Here is a 17,097-nt window from a genome sequence, read left to right on the forward strand (position 1 = left end):
ATTCGCATATAACACAGTAAAGCAGTGCTCTTGGGGGCTGGGGCTGCACACTCCAGTGGATTAAAGCAAGTTCGATATAACACGGTTTCACCTATAACACGGCTCCTGAGGACAGCATTATATCGAGGTAGAGGTGTAAGTGTGTAAGCCTTTTGTCAGATGTTGATGGCAACAAAACAGCCCAGTTCAATTTTCTACGGGTGTCCTCAAAGATATAAATAACACAAGCCCAAAACCCGACCTGGAAGCCTAGGACCCTTGGCACCCATGCTGGGCAATTCTTCCCAACTCACAAGCACTGAGTCCAGGGGTTGCAACAAAGAAAACTTTACTAGGGGGAAGAGAGGAAGAAGACAACAGCATGAATTTGTGAAGACCATCAATTAACAAATTCTATGATGTCAGACTCTCTTCCCCCATCGTGTCCCAACAGTAGTCCCAACCTCAGTCCTCCTGTGGCTGTTGTTAGTGGCTGATGTGTTCTGGCCACTTCCCTCCTCCCCAGTTTCCCACTCACAGATAGCTGTGGTGGGCTGGAAAGGTCCAAGGATTCTAGCAGGTTGGTGCCACCTGTGCTGCTTTGGGGACTCTCCTACCTAACCCAGCTAGAGTGATTTCAGCTTTAGTTGCTGGGTAAGCAGGCCTGTACCAGAATGCCTTGGTAAGGCTGCCACTCTCTCCATGGCTTCAGCTCAAGCTGCCTTGATCTGCTACCACTCTGCACTGTCCATCATCTTCAAGGTGCCACCATCACTGTGCCATCCATAATTGTAGAGAACCTGCAGCTGCTACAGCCCCCACTCTATGCCATCCATCACCTTGAAGCTGCTGCTTCTCTGTACCACCTGCCATCACTCTGTACTACTCCCTGTTCAGCAATCTCAGCTCAGTTTTGGAAAGAGATCAGTAGTATCCAGAACCCTTGATATTCCTCACACACACACCCAGAAAAACACACTGTCTGCAATAAACAGAAGAGTTTTCCCCTATTTCCTTCCCTTTTCTAGCTTGATCCAAGCTCCCTTACCCAACAGGAGACAGCAGAGCTCTCTTCTCTCGAAGACTTCAGGCAACAGGGCTTACATGTAATATGGACACAATGTTACTTACTTAGGTCATAAGTGTGTTGTGTAGCTAAATAAATTGATCTTTGTACAATGGTTTGAGCAGGGGCGGCTCTATGTTTTGTGCCACCCCAAGCATGGCAGTCAGGCGGCCTTCGGCGTCGTTTCTGAGGGTGATCTGCCAGCCCCGCCCCTGGGTTTGAGATCCTGGGATGAAAGATATACAGCTAGTGAGTGGAGAGAGAGAGATTTGTGTTATAGATATTTGACTTTCTCAGGTAAAGACAAATCTCCTAAATCAAGATAAAAATAAAAGGCAAATCCTGGTGCTGAGGCCATCTCAGAGAGCACTGGCAGGGTAGAGTTGTTCTGCAGGGATCACAGGGAAAGAAATCTTCCTGTTAGGGTCACAGGACAGTAGCAGTATTGCTCTGCAGCCATTAGGCAGCCCAAGTATTAATGGAACTGCACAGTCCCACTGAATCCTCTCTCTGATTAAACCACGTGATAACTTGGGAGAATCATGCAGAGCTCAGCTCCATGGTGGGCAAAGGATGCAGGCCACCTGCAGTTTAACCACACAGTTTTGTTGCATTCAGGGTGCTCAACCCATCTGGGTGAGGAGGGAAGAAGGTTTTCTCTTAAAATAATTAAACTGCACACTAGGATCGCCAATTATGGTTGGACGAATTCCTGGAGGTTTCATCACATGACATACTCTTTAATTAAAGATTAATCTTTAATTCCTGGAGACTCCAGGACAATCCTGGAGGGTTGGCAACCCTACTGTACCAGGGCCGCCCAGAGGATTTCGGGGGCCCGGGGTCTTCGGAGGCGGGGGGCCCTTCCGTTCCGGGACCCGCCGCCGAAGTGCCCCGAAGACCTGCGGCGGGAGCCCCCCGCCACCGAATTACCGCCGAAGCGGGACCCGCCGCTGAAGCGCAGCCCGGTCTTCGGCGGTAATTCAGCGGCGGGGGAGGGTCCCCACCGCGGGTCTTCGGGGCACTTCGGCGGTGGGTCCCGGAACGGAAGGGCCCCCCGCCGCCGAAGACCGGGCTGCGCTTCGGCCGCGGGTCCCGCTTCCCCCCCGCCCTGGCCCCAGCCTCTTACCCCCGGCTCCCTCCTCACCCGGAGTCTCAGCGCTTCGCCAGAACAGCTGCAGCGTGTGGCCAGCGGGGCCTGAGCCCCGTCCCGCTCAGAGCCGCGTGGTGAGGGGGCGGGGCTGGGAGCTCCACGCCGAGTGGAGGGAGCTGAGCTCAGCCTGGAGCTCCCAGCCCCGCCCCCTGAACACGCGGCTCTGAGCGGGGCGGGGCTCAGGGGCTCCGCCAGAGACACGGCGCTTGATGCGCTGAGGCTCCAGGAGAGGGGTGGAGGCGGGAGCCGCCGCTGTTCTCTTGGGGGCCCCTGCGGAGCCCAGGGCCTGGGGCAAATTGCCCCCTTTGCCCCCCCCCTCTGGGCGGCCCTGTACTGTACACCAAGCATCTGAAATTCCACTTCCTCCTTTGCTATCATATTTTTTTAGTTTGTCACTGAATTGAAAATTCTTTAACATTTAAGCAGTGGCTGCTGTACTCTGTTGATACTTCTGTTTTAAACCCTATTTTGGCTGTGGCAACTGTTGTGAGATGGTGATGTTAGAATTTTATATGGCTGAAACTTATATTCTCATCCTGGGAGCTGTTTTTAGCCACAATTTTTAAAATCTTTTCAATCATTCTAAGCTGTAGAAGAGAAATAATATTAGAAGTTTGGTGGTCCCCAATGTTCTTTTATACTCCTGTATTTTAGAAAGCAGCTTCTACATAAGAATGGCCATACTGGGTGAGATCAAATGTCCATCCAGCCCAGTATCCTGTGTGCTGACAGTGGCCAATGCCAGGTGCCCCAGAGGGAGTGAACCTAACAGGTAATGATCAAGTGATCTCTCTCCTGCCGTCCATCTCCACCCTCTGACAAACAGAGACTAGGGACACCATTCCTTACTCATCCTGGCAAATACTCATTAATGGACTTAACCTCCATGAATTTATCTAGTTCTCTTTTAAACCCTGTTATAGTCTTAGCCTTCACAACCTCTTCAGGCAAGGAGTTCCACAGGTTGACTGTGCGCTGTGTGAAAAAGAACTTCCTTTTATTTGTTTTAAACCTGCTGCCCATTAATTTCATTTGGTGGCCCCTACTTCTTATATTATGGGAACAAGTAAATAACTTTTCCTTATTCACTTTCTCCACACCACTCATAATTTTATATATTCTGTGTAAACCTGTAATTTTGCAGGCTGTTAATCCATGATATGTCTGAAATATCCAGGTTTAATAAATTACTTAAATTAACATTAAGAATGGTTATATTTTTGTGTGCACTGATAACATGTATATAATCCAGCATTTAATACTGTAAATACACAAAATTCCATCAACATGGTGCACTGTACCAATAAACCATAAATATAGGTACATCGTTTTATGTATCATTTTTAAATGAGCTGGAAGTCTTTTATACTTGCAAATCACATTAAAGACTCCCCAATGTATTAAAATAGCTAAGAGATAGTGCTGTTTATCAGCTGCAATTATCAGCTGTGTTTATCATCTGTGAAACAAGGGTGTATTTCTGGCTCCACTGGAGTCAATAAGAACTTTGCCATTGATATCAATGGGGCCAGGATTGTAGTGACAGTAGAATATGCTTAGATGTTAGAAACACATTTGCTCTGAAGGATCATTCCCGAAGAAACTGTAATCTCCTCTGAAGAACTGTAAGGGTACCATTTATATCCCTTTGGACCAATAACAGCAACTCATGCATAGGGCCCTACCAAATTCACAGTCCATTTTGGTCAATTTCATGATCATGGGATTTTAAAAATAATAAATTTCATTATTTCAGCTACTTAAATCTGAAATTTCAGTATTGTAATTGTAGGGGTCCTGACTCAAAAAGGAGTGTGGGTTGCGGTACTACTACCCTTATTTCTATGCTGCTGGTGGTGGCGATGCTGCCTTTGGAGCTGGTAGCTGGAGAGCAGTGGCTGCTGGATGGGAGCCCAGCTCTGAAGGCAGAACTGCTGCCTGCAGAGCTGGACCTTCAGTCAGCAGCCGCCACTCTCCAGCTGCCCAGCTCTGAAAGCAGCAGTGCAGAAGTAAGGGTGGTATGGTATGGTATGGTATTGCCACCCTTATTTCTGCACTGCTTCTGGCGGGGTGCTGCCTTCAGAACTGGGCGCCTGGCCAACAGCCATCGCTCTCCAGCCACCCAGCTCTGAACAGGGGCAGCTCCAGGCACCAGTGCAGCAAGCGCGTGCCTGGGGCAGCAAGCCGCGGGGGGAGGCCTGCTGGTCGCTGAGGGTGGCAGTCAGGCAGCCTTCGGCAGCATGCCTGTGGGAGGTCCGCCAGTCCCGTGGTTTCGGCTGCAATTCGGTGGCAGGTATGCCGAAGGTGCGGGACCGGCAGACCTCCCACAGGCATGCTGCCCAAGGCTGCCTGACTGCCGTGCTTGGGGCAGCAAAATACATAGAGCTGCCCCGGGCTCTGAAGGCAACACAGAAGTAACCTTGTGACTCCCCTGCAACTCTCTTTTGGGTCAGGACCCCCAATTTAATAAATGCTGGTCTCCCCCATGAAATCTGTATAGTATAGGGTAAAAAGCACACAAAAGACCAGATTTCATGGTCTGTGATGTGTTTTTCATGGCCATGAATTTGGTAGGGCCTTACTCATGCATTATTTCAAATGACAAATTTTGTGGGTTTTTTCCTCCTTATGGGGAAACAAGGGACTTTACATATAAGAAATACTAAAACAAATACTATAATGGTATGACTTAAATTCAGTCATACAGAGCACCCCCGTCCCACCACATCCTGCTTTTAATGAGTTTTTTAAAAACAGTCTTCTCTTAAAAGTTTGTGTTTATATTAGGTATAATTAAATAAAGGTATGTTTTATTTTTTAATATTTCAAAGTCATGTATTAGCTGAACAAAAGTATTCATGCAAAATAAATAATACCTAAATTAAATATATAGTTAAACCTTTCTCTACCCCTCCTAATTAATTAAACTATGTTTATCTGAAGGAAGTAGATATCCAGCGTAATACTGATTATATCCTCAACATGAAATGAGCAGGGTAAACAATGGACTCTACCTTTTAGAACAAATTACATAAGTCTATAATAGCCCACCAAGTTGTGTAAATATGATTTCACTATTCTTATGAAAAAATATTTACTTATTAACTAAAGTTATTCTGGCATCTTTTGGCAAAGTATATTAAACATTCTAGTGGCATGCAATGCATGTTTTTGAAGTGGCCATTTTGACATAGATGAAAGTAAAGTATTCAGATATCTGTCAAGCCCACAAGCATGAACCTATTCAACGGTATTCAGTGAGGGATTACTCTGAAATCACATAATTCAGAAACAAAGGTATTGATCCTGCACAGGGTAAGCAGTACTCAAAGCGGTCAAATAGGGAAACTGCTCTCTACGGCAGGTGCCAAGGTGTCTCAGTGGTTGCACAGAGTAAACACTGTATCCTGCACAGTTTTTCTCCCCATCCATTTATGCCTTACGTGTCCCTTGTACTTCCAGACATTGTTATCATGAGCACATGAAAGGATGTTTGCAGAGGAGTCTCTCAGTGCTCTGGTGGACATGGATTTACACAACAGGAAAGTAGAAGCTATTTTTATTTATTTTAAATAAAGCATTTCTGCTCCAGTGTAAGGCCACCTATGCAGCTCATATTACATCAAATGATGGTGCAGAGGTGGGGAACAATAATTAAAAGCTAGATATATCCATTTATATGCTATCTTCCTGGACTTCTCATTAGGCCATTATTTTGGACTATCCTCTGGATTCATCAGGCCCATAACCCTTTCATGAATGCTCTCCAATACCCAGGTAGTCTGATCTACCAGTTGGTCACAAACAGCACAATCCTACTCCCATTGTAGTGAATGCAAGTTTTGCTAGTGACTTCAGTGGGGACAGGAGTGGGACTTGGATTAGTAAACTGGCAACCAGACACAAATATGAGGCTCGTGACTGGTGCACAATGCATTATGATGCATGAGGGATGAACTTCATCATCTGTCTTACAAGGTTGCCTGTATGCCTCCCACAGCCAAAATCCATCTTTTGTTCCATCTAAGGTGCAGAAAAAGGCTGGGGATTGCTACCATGGGCAAGGTTCTCCTTGTTCATGACAGGAATCCCTGACCATCAGTCAAAATTTAGGATTGGCCTCATAAAACTGAAAATGTAATTTTGAATTCCTTTATGCCAATAGATACAGCCTAATGTACCATAAGGACACATTTACTACCTAAACTCATGTCTAATTGAGTTTGAGAAATAAAAGTCTCACCCCTAAAGATCTATTAAGATTTACAGAAATTTAGGAACAGATTCATAGCTGATATAAATTGGCACCACTTCACTGAAGTCAATGGAACTACACCAATTTACACCAGCTGCAAATCCAACCCTTATTAACTTAGATAGAGATTTCCAAAGGCACAAATGGGAGTCACGCACCCAGCTCTCATAGAAAGACAATAGAAGTTTGCCCCAATTTCCTTTAGCTTTTGAAATATATTTTAAAACGATGATCCCTTTTTATATTGCTCTAACCCTAAATAAATAAAATAAATACTGTATATCTGTGAGATCAGTACAAAATCATTATGCATATCATGTTAGAGCTTGTTTTTCAAAATGTGAAAGCAGCAAATGTTACAGGAATTTTCTACTCTTGCAAAGAAAGAGCTTTGGTGTTGCATTTTACCGGAGTAAAGGTGATGCTGGTTTACAGGCTGATGAAACAAGCTTTCCTGTCCTATGACAACTGGAAAATGAACATCCCTCAAAGCCTGTAGCCACTCAAATTAATCAGATACTAAAGTGCCCAACTGCCTGTTCTATCTGTAAGTATAGTGTTACTTCAGCTGCTCTGTTCAGGTCAGACATGCCACTAAACTGTCTCCCAGAATGAGAAATGTCTTTCATTTCAAGCCCAATATGTGCCACATTTCTACACAGCCCAGACACTATATCATTTTTGTTTGAAAATTACTTCTCTCTGCAGTGCTAACCCATGAAGCAGAGGTATAATGGTATCAGTCAATAATAATAATACATACAGGCTGCTTGTCTCCTAAGGACACCACTTGTCCCCAGTTGTGTAGGATTGTCTGACTTCTGACCAGGAGGGTCCCATGTGCTGCCAGAAGCTGGAGCCATGTGGTGGCATTTGACTTGAAAACATTTCAGAGGCCAGTCAAACTGTCCTCAAATGTGCTTTTTACTACAAGGCCAACTACATGTGAAATTAAACTTCCCAAGAAGCCTCCCTTGTGTGATCTCATCTTAATACTGGATAAAACCTAAGGGTAAAAACTTCAAAGGAGCCAAAACGGCTTAGTCACTTTGGGAACATGGGCTCCCAGTGCTGCCCCCGTGCTCTCAGCCCGTGTCTTCCAGCTGAGGCTGGGGGAGCTTGCTGCACAGGCGGCACATGGCACCCAGGAAGAACCTGGCGGCACCGCCTGGTTTGCAAGCAGCTCCCTGCCCTGCTCCGTTTTCTCGCCTTTGGGCCGAGCCGGCAGGGCCTGCCCCGCACCCCTTGGCGCTCCAAGCCCCAGCCCGCCTCCGCCGCCTCGCCCCAGGGCTGGCCCTGCTCTGCGCACCGCCCGCCGCGCTCCACAGGCAGCACGCGCTGCAGGTAGCGGCCAAGAACGCCCCCTTCCCGGCCTCCCCCCTCCCGCGCCTGGAACTCCCAGAGGCGCTGGCAGGACCCAGGAGCGCGGCCGCGGGCAAAGCTTGGGCGGCGTCAGTGGGCGCGCGGGGCAGGCTGCGGCTCTTTAAAACAGCCTGTAAACTGAGATGCTGCTCCAGAGCGCAGCGCGCCGGCCGCAGCTCGGGCTCCCGCTCCGGCTCCGGCTCCGGCTCCGGCTCCAGCAGCTCGCGCTCCAGGCCAGGCTCCGGCTGCAAGAGCAGCAGCAGCTCCCCGCGCCAGGGCGGGCAGCTTCTTTGCAGCATCAGCAGCTGGGGCTGCGGCAGCTTCTTTCCCAGGCTCCGGCTGAGCCGGGTGGCGGGGTGAAAACAGCGCCCTACAGGACAGCGGTGCAGAGCCCCGCGGCTACCAGCGCCCGCTGGCACCATGGACACCTCCTGCCCGGCCGGCGCGCTGCTCCTGCTCTGCTTCCTCGGGCTGCCTGGGGCTAGCAGCGGGGGCTTGGCGAGCCCCGCCGGGAGGCGGCAGAGGGGCTGCCCGGCCCTGTGCCAGTGTGAGCAGGACGGGATGCTCCTCAGGGCGGACTGCTCCGACCGGGGGCTCACAGCGGTGCCCGCCAACCTCAGCCTCTTCACCTCCTACCTGTAAGTGGGGAGTGGGGGGTGGGGACCGGCAGCTGGTGCTAGGCCCTTGGCTGCAAGGGTGGGGAGCGAGGCACCACCCGGGAGTTGCCCGCGAGGTGGAGGCCGATCGTGCACCTGGGGAGACTGCCGAGCGCGGGCTCCGCTCCAGCTGCGCCGAAGGGAGAGCGCTGCGAAAGGCCAGATGTGCCTGCTCTCTCTGCGCTAACCCCAGATGACAGCCGCCTGCATAGGCAATGCGCCCGATCACTATCTTGCTCAAGGGCTGACTAGTTTCAATCCACTTCCACATCCACCACTTCAGCAAGTGCCTAATCGCCTTTTAATCGGAGACATTGGTTATAAAGCGTTTAGAGACGTCGGGCTGCCCTGGCGTTACCCAAAGCAGACGGGCTGATATATTTACAGGATTGCTGTATGATGAGCCATTTATTGGGTAATTAAAAGTGAGGCAACAGCAAAACCTGGATTAGAGCTACACGTACGTTATCTTTACCTTTGCTTCCCGGACAAGGCTTTGAACTGCTGCTGATTTAATCTTTAACTGATCTGTCTAGGGGTTTGAAAGGGAATAGAATAAAGAAGCGAGAGCGGGTAAAATGCAGCACTAACAGTCAAATACAGCGCTGCTGCTTTTTGTCATTCAGAACACGTAAATCCGTCATCCAGAACATGCGGAGAAAACAGGAGTTTAAACGTGTTCCTGATCAAACTAGCCCCGTGCTGAAACAGGTGGTTGGAAGTACAAGAGCTGTTCATATGTCAGATAATTGTTACTTTATGTCAGCCCCTCTAGCCTGGTTTTTCTTATGACAGAGATACTCGCGTGATTTGAACATTTCAGCTGAGTCTCTGTTGAATTGCTTGCAGTTAATTCAAAGACTGTACACTTTCTGTTGTATGTGTTGAGTTGTGTTGGGCTTGAGGATGGGAGTTGGTACAAGTGAAAATTCTGAAAGAAAAAACCGTGTGTGTGTGTGTGTGTGTGTGTCACTGATTTGCTTGTCCTGGTTTTTCTTTTGAAACTATTAGTACCAGGCATTAATTTTACTGACACTATAACTTGTCTTTATTTCTGATTGTGTACACTTTCACAGAGGAGTCCAAGTTCTTTGCATCTAGATACAGTATATCTGATGCTGAATGTGTTTATCCCTGCTTTTTTTTTCTGTTGACATACTTGTTGCAACAGTTACCATAAAGATGCTATGATAGGATTACCAATCCAAATTTCAAGTGGGGAAAAAACCCCTTCTGTATTCATTTTCCCCTTCACCTATGGTCATGAAGCTTGGTAACACAAAAAAGGTAGAGCTGCTGTGTGAATAATAAACTCTAAGTACTAAACATATATTGAGAAGGAGCTAAATTGAATGAAAATAGCTTTGATAAAATAAACAAAATTGTTTATTTGACAAGAAGAATATGCATATTAAATGTATGTTGTTCGGAGCTATGGCTATAATTTAAATTTGGTGATATATTCTCAAGTAATGGTAAAACAGATTTTGTTCAATTATTGTGTTTCCTAAATGTAACTTGACAGGAATACACAAGTTTTTAAAATTGCTCTGACATTGAAATAATTAGAAAATGTGAATATTACTATTTTCTACCAGCTGAAGCTTGCTAGCCTATTAGAGTGTTGCTCACTACATCAGTTAAGTTGCCTTATATTAAGATTCTTATTTATTAAGATCATTACTTATTATGATCATTTCATTTTAGTTTATTATACCACTTAAAATATGGCAATTCACTCTGAAAAGTCTAAACTTACTCTAAGAAACAAGGATAGTTGTTAATGAATGATAGTTTATACTCTATAATAAAACAGAACTTTTCACATACACAATAAAATATTGAATAAGGGTATAGTCTTGAAGCCAAATGGGAATTTTGCCATTGACTTCAAAAGGAGCAGGCTGGGGCTCGAAGTATAAGCGAGAAACAGCTTTTGATGCTTACTGTGTGCTTTGAAGAGTCATAATTGGAGTAACTATTCTGAATGTAGTAAAGACAGAAATAAAATACTTAACTTGATGGGATAAATGCTAAAACTGGAAAGTGTCCCATTTCTTGAGGGCCTGTTTCTTAACTAATTTGTAAAAAAGGAAAGTATAGCTGAGCATGATGCTGGTACTGTGGACTGCTGCTGTTTAAAAGAAATATCCTTCTACTGATCTGTTTCTTGAAGAATGGTGCTACCCTTTATGCAGTTCTGGCCCTCTAAAATTCCTCATGTCTTGCAGAAAGGGTCTCTTAAGATTTTTTTTCATGAATCCACTGTTATTTAATGGAATACATCCTGAAGGGTAGAAAATCCACTGCAGGAAAGGAGGAATTTTAAAAGACCAAGACAATCTATATGCATTATTCCAGTTGTCCTGTAGAAAGTCATTAATGAGAATGTGACACTATTCCTTATCATTTGTTTAGGACTATCATCATTTGATTGATAAAACATTGTCTAACTATGCAGTGGAGTACCTCCGGCCCTGTGTAAACAAAGAACTGTCATGTCTCATTTTCTTTAGTTGGATAAGCAATGACAAATTTTAAAACGTGTATTTGCTACAAAAGTGTTTTTCATTTGGTAGTTGCCAACCAGATTTTATGTTTCATAGTTCTTTTGCTGAAAAAGAGAGATGTTTACTCTCACTAATTACAATAATTCTTCTCCCAAAACAGGCTGAGTGCTTGAGTCCAAATCCTTACACTAACTCCCCCTCCTATGAAACCTGAGTTATTATTAGACCCTTTTCTGTACCTATTTGACCTGGTAATAGACATAATCAGGAGTACTATCTACTGTAAGTTTTTATTTTGTCATATTTCCACCCTCTCATATCTTATCTGAATAGTTTGCCTGATGGAGAAAAAGAGAGAGAGAGAGTGGCTTCCTGATGAGAATCAGAAATTGGAAAATGGAAATTAAAAATGGACAGAAAAAGGTTGTTCAGATATCCTGAGCTTTGTATTTTGAGATACAGGAGATGAGTTAGTTTATCATGATCTATTGTAGTGACTGAAGTCAGAGCACACTGTGCTATGGCCGTATAGCTAATGAAGTCTACGGAAGGACCCAGCTAGAAAATTCAGCATTTCCCACTTACATAGCAATTCTCCCCTCTCTTATAAAATATTTTGTTGTTGTTGTTCAAAGTTGTATATTTGCTATCACATGCTATTTGATTTTTTTTAAGTTCAATTTATATTTTTCTTACTTAAGCCCACATAATCTGCTAAATGCATGTACACAATTCCTATTGACATTAATGTGAATTCCATGTGTTGATAGAGGGCAGCATAGGGACTTCAGTTGCAAGTTAAGAATACAGTATGTCACTTCTTATCAATGTACTACAGTGAACACTAAAGAGCCAGGATCTGTAAGTCCTTCACATGTGGAACTCCCATTAAGCCTCATTCCAATACTGTGAGCTAGTGAAGTATTATCCTGAATTTTTATGATGAAAAGGAAAATCGAGGCAGAAAGTGGTTTGCCCAACATCAAGGTGAAAGTTTGTGAAAGAGCTAGGAACTGAAGCCAGAACTCCTGATTCCCAGTTCTATGTTTCAATCATGCAACCACCCATCATCTCCAAAATAACTGATATTCTAAAAAATAAAATCTGGCCAACTTCAAAGTTTTAGAATTGTTTTATTAATACGCTGACTGAAGAGCTGCTTTTTAAACGTATGTGATGCGATTTTAAATTATAAGAAGTTACATGTTTTTGGTAATCTGTCTCCACTGTGGAGATAGATTAAATTATTAGAAATAGCAATTCTACCCAACCAGCACAAATCCTGCATTTCTTGCACACCTAAACTCTCAATTAGTTCAGTGGAGAGGTGTGAATGCAAGAGAAATGCAGGCACAGGCCTTTTACTGTTTTCATAACTTTGTATTTTAGATATAGATAGCAGTATGATTTGTTTGTTTTGTTCCTTTATGATTTGCTTCATAAATTCATTTATGTTAAGTTTTATTTGCATAAATAAAGATTGAACTGTGAATAAATTTTAAATTTGTTTAGGCATATGTCAATTAGAAGTTTGATTTGCATACTGTTTCACAGAAGTGCCATCTGATGTTAAAGCAAACTAATTTTGAAATTAAGATAAAATTTATTTGTGCTGGTAAAATATATGAAAAACAGATCACAAAATCTTTTCAATGGTTACAACATAGTCTCATTTAAACAAATTCTGATCGCCTTCTTTCATTTTCCACAACAATATATTCAATATGTGCTATTAAGCACATGGAAAATTTTCAAGGACTGAATTAGAATATTTGAAAGTTAAAGATTTCATTATTTTAAAAAGTAGAATTCTGTTCCCAGAAACAAAGTGAACTGCTGAGACATTTACAAGAAAAGAGCTACGGTAATATTTACTGCAAGAATACCTAAAACCCCCTCCTCACACTACAATCTTTGAATAAGCTTACACATTTTTCTGTTTATCTTTTCCCCACCCTATGATACAAATTCAGTCCTGTGTGCCTCATGGTCTGAGATATCCTGGAAGTGATTTCAGTTTATCAAGGAGATCAAATAGCAGAGTAGTGTCTCAGGCCAGAGCAAGCCTTTATAAAAGTCTTCTTGCAACCTCCAGATCAATTGACAATGTGCAGGTGTGGCATGGCTAGTAAAATACCTGCCTTATCTTTAGGAAATACTTGTTTACAGATTTTAAACATTCTAAACAATTCTTGCTGTCCTCTAGCTGAAATAAAATAAATGGCTACTATATGATTTAAACTGATAATTGGAAAGTTGGCCCAGAAAGGTGGCTAATATAATTTCACTGTTTCAATAGACTGAGGACCAGATTCTGGAGTTACTCTGGATTTACAGCAATGAAATCAGGATTAGAATCTAGCCTTAAATACCTACTCTGAAAAGAAAATTGTTCAAATTCTTTTCCCCTATGTAAATTTTGCTCATGACATTTATATGTACATATATAAATTAGAAGTGTGTACAAATTGGAATTTTTCACGGTGTATTTTAAATCACAAATGTTTTATATGTCCTAATAGGAATATTTTTAGTTTTAAAATATAAACCGGTAGATCATAATTACATTCTTCATGTTTACAGAAGGATGAGTATGAAAATCAACAAAATACAAATTAAAGCTTCTTTTTAAAAGTGACTGACTGTCACTCTTACTGGCTGGGAACACAGTATTAAAGAATGAGTCTTTACACTGCTTTCTAAAGAGCCTTGTGCTATTCAGAGGGGGAAAAAAAGGCACTCACACACACAACCTCCCTTCTTTGTAGCGTAAGGAAATTATACATAAGTTGACAGGAAAAAGGAAACTCTCTTTAAGCTGCTAGAATATAAGGAGCTGGCAGGGTGAAGGCACCTTCAGTTTAGTTTGGTATCTGAAGTGCAGAGGACAATTGGCCTGGCAGAGGGAGCCCAACTCCAGCTGAGAACGCGTGCACTGGGCTGACCTTCCTAGTCAGCATGCCAGCTAAGATTAGACTTTCTTCAAGTGTTCCCTTGTTAACCCAGTCTTTTCTCCAATGTCATTTGTCTTTCAAATGCTTAAAACCGCTACCCAATTTTGCAGCCAAAATGCTTTCTTTTTTACTTGTCTATTCGCCAAAAAGAATTCTTCATTCACATGCACTGCTTTCTGAATTCTTTACAGATCATTTACATACAATTTAAGGTTGGTTGTTCCTTCCAGTGGGTCAGATTCTTCTCAGTTACATTATTGCAAATATAGAGTTGCTCCTTTGGCTCTGACTAATGTAACTGAGACCAGAATTTGGCGCAATGTTTTTGGCCTATCAAATTCATTAATCATAGTCTTCAGCTATAGAAGAAATAATGGCTCCTTCAGAACGAAGGGACATCTTCAAAACATTCTTATCCCCTCTTAGAGGATTAACATCTCACTGGACAAAGCCTTACATTAAATGTTCTGTCCAGTTTACATACCAGGCAGGAGTAACCTCTGTGCAATTCCACTAAGCAGGCAGTAGGAGATAAGGCCCATAGGGTTTAGAATAGAAATAAATGCCCCCTTTGCCAAAGGGGCCTAACATTATTTATTTATGAATCGGGATGATAACCACAGACAAAAGACACCTATCCTAATCTCTGTTTTTCCTTGACAATTATTTTTAAACTCAACCACAGAAAGACAAACCAGCAACAACTTCCACATGTGTGACAGTAGCTAATTAGCTCTCCCAGCAAATACCCCGCGTTCCCTAAATACCCTCCTCGAGCAACACCTCCCTTCCCGAAAGCCCAGTAAAAAGAATGGCAACAAACCTGGACGATTTTGGACCAGAGAGCAGGGAGCAAGTTCCAAAGCAATGGGGCTCTCATAGAGAATGCCCTGTCACAACCCCCTTTCCTTTTATATTAAGAAAGCTTCCGCTTGAGCACATCCACTGATTGTAGCAGTGACTGTCTGGCACAGAGAGAGGGGCAATCTCTCAAGCAGTCAGGTCCCAGGCCAGCTAGAGCTTTGTAGGTCAAAACTAACACCTGGAACTCCACCCAGAGATGAACAGGCAGCCAATACAGATCACAGAGTATTGGTATAATATGCACGCAGTTAGATACCCATTTAAGAAGTGACTTGCCACCTTCTCCATCAGCTTCCAAATGAATTTAAGAAGAAGCCCCGATACAGTATGTTGTGGTAATCTAATTGTGAGATGACAAAGGCAAATATCACAGCACTGTGTTCCATATTGGAAAGAAAAAATTTCAATCTCCTAGCTATATACCACTTGAAAATAAAAAGGTCATACTGAAAGCTAGTAGTCTCACCACTCTTAAATTGCAACTCATAGTAACAAATGGCAGGCAAACACTCTGTATCAGTGGGTGAGTATAATTGCCTCCAAATCTCCCTATTGATTTCCCCCACCCTCCTTCTCTCTCTCTCTCTCGCCTTCCTCCCATGTTTGCCTGGGAGGACCATTTCTTAGTTCTGCTGTAAGCTGTTAACCAAGAGATCCTTTCTTGGCCTGAAGACCCCTCTGAAATCCCACCTGGCTGATTGTCAGAGAGGAACATTGGCACTGGACTGGAGGAGAAAGCAGTAAGGGGACACTGAGCATCTGTAGCACCTCTCTGAATGTCACCCCTAGGGACTGGCTTCCACTTACATCCATTATAAAGCCACCTCAGAAGGGAACCTTCTTCATCAGGATTTGTGTAACTTCTGCAAGCAAGTGGGCAATGAAATGGTTCCGCATTATGGAGGAATCGGAGTCTAAACTTTGGCCCCTACTATTTAATCCCTTAACAAATATTAGAGTAGTCTGAGACACCACCTGTCTCTGCTCCCTTTGTGTTATTCAGGCACTGCAAAGGAGTTCGAAACCATCCGCAAGTAGCCAGTGGATTTAGAATCAGCATAGCTAGCTCTTACACCTCCCTCCCTTCAGCTCCTGGTCCAGGGAGCATTTCAGGAGTGGGAGGGGCATGGAGATAGGCTAGAAGTATCACCCAGCAGGACCTGAGTTGCAGCACCTCACAACCCGCTGACTGGCCAATACCAGTCCTTAAACCAGGAAGCCATGAAGGGATGCTGTCTGAGCAATAACCTTCCTCTGCTTCAGATCCTACTTGTGAGAGATTCTAGACTCTGGCTTCTGATCCTGGTTTATCCTTGACTTTGCTATTCAATTGCTGTCTGTAACCTGGTGCACAACCCTCATCTCCTGATAACCTGATTGACACCTGACTCTCAGTTCACTCTCTGGCCTGCCTTAGACGCGGCCTGACTCCGAACTCCTGCTCTGACCACTAGGTCTGACCACCCTCGTTCTGCTTGTGACGCCACACCCCTAGTGCATTGTGGCGGCACCTATTGCACTGGCCCTGAAACAGTTGCAGCAGAAGGAGGATTTGGGAGCAGACTAATGGAGGGGTACAGATCCAGTGGCTGGGGGCACTGAGGGATGTGGCCTCCATGGAATTCAGTGGAGTTACACCAGGTCAGACTTTGTTCCTTTGTTCTATGCTTATACTAAAGGAACAAACTTTGTTGCGCAAAATTGGTATTGCTAAAACACAAAGACAAAAAAAGCTCACAACAATTAGTACAGTCTATGTACAGCCCTGGAATACTGAATGACAGAAAAGCTTTAAAACACAATATAAAAAATAAAGTTAGTAACGTCTGCTACTTTATAGAGTAAAATGTGCCATTAAAGAGGGAGTAAGCTACTTATACATTCCTGTGCAGAATGTATGTTTTTCTGAGGCAATGCAAAAGTCAGATTCATTCTTGAGAAGATCTTAAACATACAGCCAAGTATCAGTCTTCTCTCCTCAAGCTATTTGTGTCAGGATGCAGGCTTCTGCCATAAAACTGTTGTGCTGTATCAACACAAATGTTTGTGGCTATCTATGCAGATTATCAGTTAAGTGGAGGCAGATGGGACTTTGTTTTGTATTTGATGGTGACTTTTTCTTGGTGGTGTTAATGAAAAAGTCAGCAGGTTTTTATGGATGACACTTAAATACCATTGTGATAGGTGCACTATACATAGCATCATAAACTGGTGTACTGAGCCCAATAGAATTATCAGAGTCACATTTCTTCTCACATTAGTGGCTCAGTTGTCTTGCCTTCCATGGCAGTCTATAGA

The 17,097-nt window shown here is 43.7% G+C and overlaps 1 protein-coding gene across 2 annotated transcripts in view; it reads left to right on the top strand.

The window, feature by feature from the left end:
• Nucleotides 1-8,010: 8,010 nt before the first annotated feature.
• Nucleotides 8,011-17,097, top strand: part of LGR5 (leucine rich repeat containing G protein-coupled receptor 5) — a 135,193-nt gene continuing 126,106 nt past the window's right edge. The window contains exon 1 of one of the 2 annotated variants that reach the window (XM_044978737.1): nucleotides 8,011-8,453. In XM_044978737.1, coding sequence (XP_044834672.1) covers nucleotides 8,236-8,453 — 218 coding nt within the window. In that variant the 5' untranslated portion in view covers nucleotides 8,011-8,235. The remainder of the gene's footprint in view (nucleotides 8,454-17,097) is intronic. The other variant, XM_044978730.1, reaches the window with a different exon arrangement.

The sequence above is a fragment of the Mauremys mutica genome, chromosome 1, assembly GCF_020497125.1.
Source record: "Mauremys mutica isolate MM-2020 ecotype Southern chromosome 1, ASM2049712v1, whole genome shotgun sequence".
Lineage (NCBI taxonomy): Eukaryota > Metazoa > Chordata > Testudines > Geoemydidae > Mauremys > Mauremys mutica.